The 9975-nt window shown below is 41.1% G+C and overlaps 1 protein-coding gene across 1 annotated transcript in view; it reads right to left on the reverse strand.

Annotated features, from left to right (window-relative positions):
• Positions 1–4105: 4105 nt before the first annotated feature.
• The window catches only part of hook3 (hook microtubule-tethering protein 3), a 23420-nt gene continuing 17550 nt past the window's right edge, over positions 4106–9975 (reverse strand). The window contains exons 14-21 of the mRNA XM_073840178.1: positions 9548–9630; positions 9376–9435; positions 9209–9291; positions 8994–9094; positions 8812–8916; positions 6259–6330; positions 5829–5965; positions 4106–5145 (exon numbers count right to left, since the gene is read on the reverse strand). Coding sequence (XP_073696279.1) covers positions 5130–5145; positions 5829–5965; positions 6259–6330; positions 8812–8916; positions 8994–9094; positions 9209–9291; positions 9376–9435; positions 9548–9630 — 657 coding nt within the window. The 3' untranslated portion in view covers positions 4106–5129. The remainder of the gene's footprint in view (positions 5146–5828; positions 5966–6258; positions 6331–8811; positions 8917–8993; positions 9095–9208; positions 9292–9375; positions 9436–9547; positions 9631–9975) is intronic.

Below are 9975 nucleotides of genomic sequence, written 5' to 3' on the forward strand. Positions count from 1 at the left end.
TATTTTGAATAAATGCTGTTCTTTTTTATTTTTTATTGATCAAAGAATCCTGACAAAGTATCACAGGTTCCAAAAAAATATTAAGCAGCACAAGTGTTATAAGTTATAAATCCGTATATGAGAATGATTTCTGATGGATCGTGTGACACTGAAGACTGCAGTAATGATGCTGAAAATTCAGCTTTGATCACAGAAATAAATTATATTTTAAAGTATACTGAAATAGAGAATCACTATTTTAAATTGCATTAACATTTTACTATATTACAGTTTTTTCAGTATTTTTAATCAAATAAACGCAGCCTTGATGAGCAGAAAAGTGTCCTTTAAAAAGCATTAAAAATCTGATCCTAAACTTTTGAGCGGCAGTGTATCTAGTTTTTATTCATTTTATTTCAGCTTTAGTTTTAGTTATTTTAGTTCATGACATCAAACAATATAAAAGTTACAAATGTTGCCTTAAATGTTGCAACTAGTTTAAATACAGTTTATATTAACAGAAATGTGTTATGGTTTTAGTTTAAGTGAACTATAATAGCCCTGCTTTTAAACAGCAGTCATCAATATGAATGGAAACATGTCTTGGACGTCTACAAATAACCAGAATGATCAATACTAAGATGAAGCAGTAGTTCTTATGGCTGTAGCTCATTCCTGCTGACTGTCAAATATAGCACTGACTTTAACTAACTATGACTTTAATAAAGCAGGATGGACTCCACAGGAGGAGGATGTTAACACTCAGAGGACCAGCAGATGTTTGTGCTGTTAGTCAATCCATCGGTTTCATTAGAGTTTGGCCGCAGACGCGTGTGAAGAGAGGACACATCTTCATATGAATGATCAGCTCTGGCCCGATGTCAGCTTCCTGTGGCTCCTACAGCTCAGATACAATACACCAAACCCCAGCGTGTCCTCACCGTACATCCGTCATCTCCAGCCGTGCGTTTACACTCCCTCGTCTCCATCGGACAGAACTGGGCCTCATTCCCACATTCATCCGCACTAAAGGAGAGTCTGAAACCAACCACCAGTTCCTGAGAGAACCAAACCTGAATGAACCCCTAAACACTCCAGAAGACTGAACATCACGTCATTCAGCGTCCTTCAGACCCATTTACAGTCAACAGATAAAGACACGGGAGCTTCAGAGTAAAGATGAACTTCATTATTGGTGATGCAGAGACTCCTGCCTTTCATTTGACATTCATTCCTTTATCATTGAGTTTGTACGCTATATTTCATCTTTCTTTGTTTCCTGAAAATAAAGCCTCTTATGGGTGTTACTGGACTGGTAAAGTCAGGCTGATTTGTACAGAGCTTTTTATAATCCATTTTTTAAATGTTTTTTATAGGAAATAGTGGCAGGATTAATACAGAGACTGTCAAATGAAATCCAAGGAGCTTCAAGGACTTTACAAGCAATACTGTTTTTATTATTTTCAAAGACTTCCTTCAGAGATCTCACTTATCAAAAGGTCTTATCTTTCAAATTCTAAAAAAAGATGGTTACAAAGGTACTAATATAACAAAACTGCACAAATAAAGTAAAGCACATGCAAAGAATGCAATGATGTCAACTTAAGGACAAAAAGAGGAAGAGAAATAAAGCACGTAACATTTAATGTGTTCTCTCCTTAAATATGAACAGATTCACCAGTTCGTCCAAATTTGACAAAAAGCTTATGGACATAATTATAATGCAAGTCAAACATAGAAGTGAGTTGCTGTTTTATCTCTTTTGAGGAAGATTAATTTATTCCCAATGATTCAAATGATTCCCAAACCCGCTCTGAAGACTCATTCATTTGCAAAATTATTTATAAACCACTTCGAAGTTCCAATCTGAATCAAATGATTTGTAATAGGCACTCCGACATCCCGAAATGAATCAAATGATTCAAAAATGAATGGCTTATTTTTGCTAGTGAATCGCTTGAAATTAATGATCGAAGTGACTTAATTGATTCGATTAATCTTCAGCCATGTTTACAGGACATTGTCAGGACCACGACTGGCTTAGCTCGCTAGTTTTATTGACATTGTTTTTTAAATTGCTTTAATTGTACTTTTCAAGTGCCTCTTTAGGCATATTGCCATTTTCAAGTTTTTTTAGGCCTTAAATTTCAAAGTAGCCTACTTTAAGCACCTTGTATGAACCCTGCAGTGCATTAAAGACTCCAGTGTGGGACAAAGACAACAATCTGAAGAGATTCAGATGAAGAGGCAGTGACACACTATTGAACATCATCAGCCTACAATAAAACAATCGTTTGACATTCACAATCTCAACTGAAATGTGACGGCAACTCAGTCACTGTTAGTCAAATCCCACCAAATCCAGGGAAAGTTGGTGTGGAATGAAGCGGGTCACGTGTTCACGACATCAGTCCGTGTCTCTCAGCTGTGTTTAGAATGAAAGGAGCGGAATGGAGAGTGTTAGAGCCACACAGCAGCAGGATCCAGCGCTAGAGATGGTCAATAAGCGCTTTGTGCCGTCGTCAGCTACAGGTCATTTACCATTAAAACCCAAGCGTTTCATAAATGCACACATTGTGAGGCCAGTTTTCCTGAGGCTCGACCGATCAGAATAATTATTAGGCCGCGCTTTGAATGACGGCATTAATGTGTTTGGAGTGTTTTTGAAATGACATCAGTTCTGGGATCAGAGCAGGAGACTGAAACACGGCTGTGAAACGCCTTCGCTAATGTTTACATTCTGACCGCTTGAGAACAAACTCAAAACAATTCACCGACTCGTCGTTCTGCTCCATTATGATCAGATGTGACTCCAGAAACACAGAGATGGGTAATGCAAGCTGTCACAGCATCTTTGATTTTATGACTTTCCTCTGCTTTTTTGGTCAGTCCTGGGTTTTGACAGTTGTGGTCACTATGATAGTCACTGAATAAAGCTGCATTTAGATTCTCTGAACACTCTTTTTGTTCCAAAGCAGTCATACAGACATGAGGTTGAGTACACGAGGACACAAAGATAAAATAACCCTGTTTACAAGTCTGTTCTCTCTCAAATCTTCCTCCTGGTCTTGTAAACCACACAGGAATATGAGAACAGACGTATCAGTCATGAAACAAAATGAACATGTGGAGAGATTAATAAACATACTTTATCAAATATATGAGCTGAACGTCCAGGAGAGATTCAGCAGATCCAGTCAAGAGGCTCGTCTTTCTCTGTGCAAATTAAACTCTGACAATGAAGACAAATGAAGCTTACCCGAAACAAAACCCAGTTTTTAAGTTTGAGTTTCCACCGTAAACTTACCGATGAGCAAATAACAGGAACAGCAATGATGTGGTGCATTAAATATGTTTAGATGTGAAGATTTCTCTGTGTGGAAGAGGAACGGTTGGCACTCACTGCATGACAGATGGAGGCTCCGGCGCGGTCACTTGATCTTAAAATACTCCGTCATTTTTGGTCATACAGATAAAAGGAAAACATCTTTCGATCATGTAAAGACTCGAAAACGAACGAAACAATGAAACGTTGCACTTTTGTAAAATAATGAAAGCAAACAGGATGAACTTTCTGCCGTTTCTGTGAACTTGAGCGCAAAGCTTCGAAACATTTAAATGAACCAATTCTAATTTTTGTCTCACAATTGTGAGTCTACATCTCGCAATTCTGACTTTTTTTCTCACTTGACGAAGTTTCTGGGTTCAGGTCCGTTCTGCTGCACTTCTCTCAAGCAGAAAGTTGAAAATTCTGATTTTCTTAGTTGACGGCAGTCAGAGCCTTCAGCTGAAAGGTCAAAGGTCAAGCCGCTGTCACAGGGGTCAGAGGTCAGATTGATTTGGGCTTGACGTGTTACAGCGAATAGATGAAGAACATCCAGAGAAATCAGCTAGAGAGCGCCGTCATTGGTTTAGTTGCACATTGATCTGCAGTTGAACTACAGCAGGACGGGAAATCACTTCTGAGGCTGATTACCGGAGAGGAAATGAGAAGCAAAGAGCAGCGCTGTCTTGTTCTGTTCATCTCGTCGATTTGCGTTTGTGACAGTAATGAATGAGCTGCTTTTACAGTAATGAATGAGGAAAAGATCACCGGAGACGGCGAATAAAACAAAGAACGACGTGATTTTGAAACATGAATGTTTTATACAAGCTTTATTTACAACTTGAATAACAACTGTACAGTTTTGCAGCGTTGGAAGCACAAATTCATCAACAGAGTCTGAATGGAGACACATCACCGAATGCATCTAAACCGCTTCACGACGCTGAACGCTCCTGCGGCGGCACACATACTGTATGTACATATTGTATACAAGCAATATAAAACTTGGCAAACGGAACGAGTATTTGCTACTTCAGACGAACGTTCGCTCGCACAGATCACGGCTGAAGAATCGATCAGGCGTTTCTCTGCTCAAGGACGGTTGCGTTTAACCTCTGAACTCAGTCCACACGTGAGAAACACTCGATCGCCTGTTCAAAACCAGACCGGAACACCGCCGGAGGAAAACACATACTGATCGTCACACAGACGCGCGTCCGGCCGGAAATCCTCCTGCATTATTATGTGAATATTTAGTAACAGCGGATGAAGAAAAGCAGCAGAGCAGGTTTAAATGTCAGAATATGTACTGCACACACATGTCAGAATCATCATCATCATCATCATCATCATCATGGAAAGCACTTACTGATTGAGTATCAAACACACAGAAGGATGTTGTGCTAGTGAAGCGGATGAAACACTGTCAGTAACAGAGTTCCTCTGTCATTCTCACACTGATTCTACTGAAACACGTCCAAAGAGTCGATATAACGGCTGATGAAGCGGGTTCGATGAGGATGAAGAGGCTCGTTTGTTCATCAACTACAGAAAATACTGAAACACTCCACAATGCGACTAAAATGAAAACACGAAGTAGAAGTTCATCCATCTTTAAAGCGTAACAGTCGTAGCCGCGTGTCCAGCGGCCGTCGTCAGAATGATTGACACGTGCCGGCCCCGCCCACTTCTGATCGGAAGGGCGGCGGTTAGCGTTCTGGGTTAGTTAGTGTGCAGCGATGGGTTAAACTCAGCAGCATGAGCTCAAATCACACTCAGTCACGAAGCCCTGCCCCCTGATGTCATGCAGCCCCGCCCCTGCCGCTCATGCTTTAACATCACTGTGAAAGAGAGAGATTGACAGGTGTCAGTCACACAGAGTCAGCGGTGAGCGTCTGCTGAGCGTGTGGCTCTCGGCTCCTCGTCCTTAAATTTCACCGATCGTTCTTCCTCCTGTACTTTTGTTTGGTTTGAGTTTATCTGAAGAATCTCCGAAGGAGCCGAACGCCACACACGACTCTCGGGACGTCAGCAGACGGCAGACAGCGATCGACAGCAGCTGTGAGTCTGTATTAAGGCATCGGGAATGAAACGACAAAACAAACAAAGAAGCACCGAATCACCGGGAAAAAAAGACGACGCGCATTTAAAATAAAAACATTCTCTCTTTCAATGCATAGATATCAATGGAGAATAAAGAGGACAGATTAAAGAACGACGAAGAAACAGCAGCTTAGACCAGTCTAAGAGCAAATAAAACACTCCTGTGCGTCAGTAACAACCCTTAAAATACTGCAAAGCCTGCTTTAAAAAGCGTCCGACGGGAACCAACGTCTCATCCGTTCGGAGTGTGTTCGTTAATTAATGCAGATGGGATTAGAGTGGGCGTGTCCGGATACCCTGATTGGCCAGGTGTGTGGAGAGGAGGAGGAGCGTATTAAGACAGCGAGGGTGGGAGGGGGGTGGTGGGTGTAGACGGGCGTCCTGATTGGCTGTGGTGAGGGTTGCCGTGGTGACGTTCTACCTGGCTGCGGTGGGCTGCACGTGACCCGGATACGAGCGGCGGCTGCTGGTGGCCTGTCTCTGACGCGCCAGGAAGGACTGACCCGAACCCGTGTTGGCCAACCGGTCCTCAGCCGCTTTCTTCTGCAGCGCCATTCCCTGAACACACACACACACACACACACACACACACACACACACACACACACACACACACACACACACACACACACACACACACACACACACACACACACACACGATTTAACCCTTCATATCTGTCACAGACACTCAAGACTGAGGAGAACAGACAAACTACAGTGCTCGATTACTGTGATTAGTGTTAGTACACCATCTAGTGCACACTATATTGATTCTAAATATTTGAAATCTGTAATTTTTTTAAGTGCAGTGTAAGGTGACGGTCTCATATTGTCGTGACTGATACGCACCATGTTATACCAGGCAGATACGATGAGTTTCTCCTCCTGGTCTCTCTGACACTTTGTCTTGTCATACTCCTTCTGCACACAGAAACACAGTACAGTCATGTGACTGAGAACGTGTGTGTGTGTGTGTGTGTGCGTGCGTGCGTGCGTGCGTGCGTGCGTGCGTGCGTGCGTGCGTGTATCTGGTAGTCTCTACATTGCGAGGACCAAATATCCCCACAAGTCTAGTAGCACCAGTAAATTTTGACTATCACTTTTAAAAATAAAGGTTCTTTATTGGCATTGATGGATCCATGAAGAACCTTGAACATCCATGGAACCTTACAAATGCAGAAAAGGTTCTTTATAGTCGAAAAACATTCTTTAGACTTTTAAAATGTTCTTCAAAAAGGTTAATTTAAAAACTGTTCACTGAAAGGTTCTTTGGGGAACCAAAAATGGGTTTTCAATGGCATCACTGCACAAATACCTGTTTGGAACCTTTATCTTTAAGAGTGTTGTGGTGATATTTTTTGGTCCTCATGAGGAAACAAGCCTATAAATCAGACAGAATGAGTGTTTTGAGAAACTAAAAATGTCTGTAGTTTTGTGTGAGGAAAATACAGTTTGGACAACCATTACACAAGCGTCACGATGCGCCAAGATACCAGTGGAAAACAATTTGGCCGTCCACACCAGATCAACACCACAACGTGACGGTCATCGAGTAGTACAAGTGCACTGCACTATTAATCAAATGGACATGTTTGTGATATATTTTATAAATATTAAACCTTTTTAACATGAGTAAAACTACATACTGAGTGACTGATACCTTCTTTATCATGGAAAACACTTTGCATTGAGTTTGCAGTTTTATGTCTATGTTTGCGGTAACACTTTACAATAAGGTTCATTAGTTAACACATGAATTAATAATGAACTGCACTTACACAGCATTTATTAATCTTTGTTAATGTTATTTTCAACATTTACTAAAACATTATTAAAATCTTGTTAACATTAGTTAATGCAGTGTGAACTAACATGAACAAACAATGAACAACTGTATTTTTGTTAACTAATGTTAATGAAGATTAGTAAATACAGTAACTAATGTATTGCTCATGGTTAGTTCATGTTAGTTAGTACATTAACTAATGTTTAATTAATGAACCTTATTGTAAAGTGTTACCATGTTTGCTTTAGTTAATTTTTTAAGATCTGAGGTAAACTATCTGTTGTTACTTTCAGTATAGCCATAAAGGTCAATATGATATTCAAAATCACATTAGACACTTATAACATTGAATAAAGCACGCTGCAGAAATATAAACCACACTGACTATGTGCTTTATTCAGTGTCTAATGTGAGTTTAAATATATTTTATAGCCATACTGAAGGCAACAACAGATCTTGAAAATATAGTGCGAACCAACAACCGTATTTCATAACAAATGGTTTAATATTTGTGACCCTGGAGCACAAAACCAGTCTTAAGCAGCACGGGTATATTTGAAGCAATAGCCAAAAATACATTGTATGGGTCAAAATGGTCTTTTTTTTGTTCTATGCCAAAAATCATTAGGATATTAGTTAAAGATCATGTTCCATGAAGACACTTTGTAAATTTCTTACCATAAATATATCAAAACCTAATTTTTGATTAGTAATATGCATTGCTAAGAACTTCATTTAGACAACTTTAAAGGCGATTTTCTCAATATTTAGATTTTTTCAAACCCTCAGATTCAGGATTTTTAAATAGTTGTATCTCAGCCAAATATTGTCCTATCCTAACAAACCATACATCGATGGAAAGCTTATGACTGGTTTTGTGGTCTAGGGTCACATTTATGAATTAGATTATAAACTTGGTTGGGAGTGTGGTTCTCGATTCTGAATGTCTGCGATACTCGAGTGATTCTGTCACGTCTGCTGTGGACAGCCTCATCGCTTATTGCTGGAATCTTGTTGCGTGTAGTTAGGACACAGTGTTACATTTATGGAATCAACCCATAAAACATGGAAAACAGTGTGTGTGTGTGTGTGTGTGTGTGTGTGTGTGTGTGTGTGTGTGTGTGAGTGTGTGTGTGTGTGTGTGTGTGAGTGTGTGTGTGTGTGTGTGTGTGTGTGTGTGTGTGTGTGTGTGAGTGTGTGTGTGTGAGTGTGTGTGTGTGTGTGTGTGTGTGTGTGTGTGTGTGTGTGTGTGTGTGTGTGTGTGTGTGTGTGTGTGAGTGTGTGTGTGTGTGTGTGTGTGTGTGTGTGTGTGTGTGTGTGTGAGTGTGTGTGTGTGTGTGTGTGTGTGTGTGTGTGTGTGTGTGTGTGTGTGTGTGAGTGTGTGCGTGTGCGTGTGCGTGTGCGTGCGTGTGCGTGTGCGTGTGTGAGAGTGTGTGTGTGTGTGTGTGTGTGTGTGTGTGTGTGTGTGTGTGTGTGTGTGCGTGCGTGCGTGCGTGCGTGCGTGCGTGCGTGCGTGCGTGCGTGCGTGTGTGTGAGTGTGTGTGTGTGTGTGTGTGAGAGTGTGTGTGTGTGTGTGTGTGTGTGTGTGTGTGTGTGTGTGTGTGTGTGTGTTTGACCTCGAGTGAGTGGAACATCCTCTCTCGCTCCTGCAGCTGGTTCTTCAGAGCCTGAACTTCAGGAGCAGAACCTTGATTCTGTTTGGGGTCCAGCGTACGAATGACCTGCATACAAACACACATATCATCAACATCAATCTCACACACACACACACACACACGCAGTAAAGTGTCAGACATACGCTCTTGGCTTTCTCCAGGTATTTCTTGTATCTCTCCTCCATCTGTTTCATATCTTCATCCTTCTTCTTCAGCGCGTCCTCCAGCTCTTCAATCTTCTGAACTGAAATCATTCCACAAGCCCTCATTTAACCACAATCTGCACACACACACACTCTCTCCTACTCCTAGTTCACACACACGTATGTTCTCATGTACGATCATCAGTGAGTCTCACCACCAGAAGTGTGTTTGTTCTCCAGATCTTCAATCACGGAGCTCTTCTTCTGAAGCTCGTTAGTGGCGTCTCTTAATTTCTCTCTACAGACGAGAACAATCAGATTGTGTGTCATTCAGGCTGAACTGAGTCTCTGTGACGTCAGAGTGATTTCTGCTGATACTCACAGATGTTCCTGACACTTCCTCTTCATCAGGACCGTCTGAAGCAGGAGAAGAAGCAGAGATGTTAAAGTTCGTCCAACACAAACACACACAGACGTCACGATGCATTAACGCTTATGTGAAGCCCTGCAGCGCCTCCTGCTGGACACCGGCGGAATCACATCCACATCCCTACACAGTGTGCACTACTGAGACGCTGGAGGGAGTGTTTGGGGCACTGCTCATGATGTGTCCAGCAGAGGACGCCGCTGAGCTCGACTATAATCAACAACACCATCAACAAATCAACACCAGAGCAAATAAACAAACACACACTGGCTAATGAAGCACATAAACACTACAGGAATAAAGTCATCAATGTGATAAAACACTGCTACAGATGAGTTAGGACGCTCTATTAGTTATCAATAACTGACCAGTGCTATTTTAGTATTTTATTGTTAATTTAGATATAGTTTTTATTAATATTTTGAAAATCAGTGTTGTTTTCCCCCATACTTTGTTTTCATTTTGATTTTTGTTACAATTTTAGTTGTGTTTTTGTCATTTTAGTAGTTTTTTTGTTTCATGTTTATAAAGTTTTGATTAAATTTTATTTTAGAT

Source organism: Garra rufa, chromosome 5 (assembly GCF_049309525.1).
Source record: "Garra rufa chromosome 5, GarRuf1.0, whole genome shotgun sequence".
Taxonomy (NCBI): Eukaryota; Metazoa; Chordata; class Actinopteri; order Cypriniformes; family Cyprinidae; genus Garra; species Garra rufa.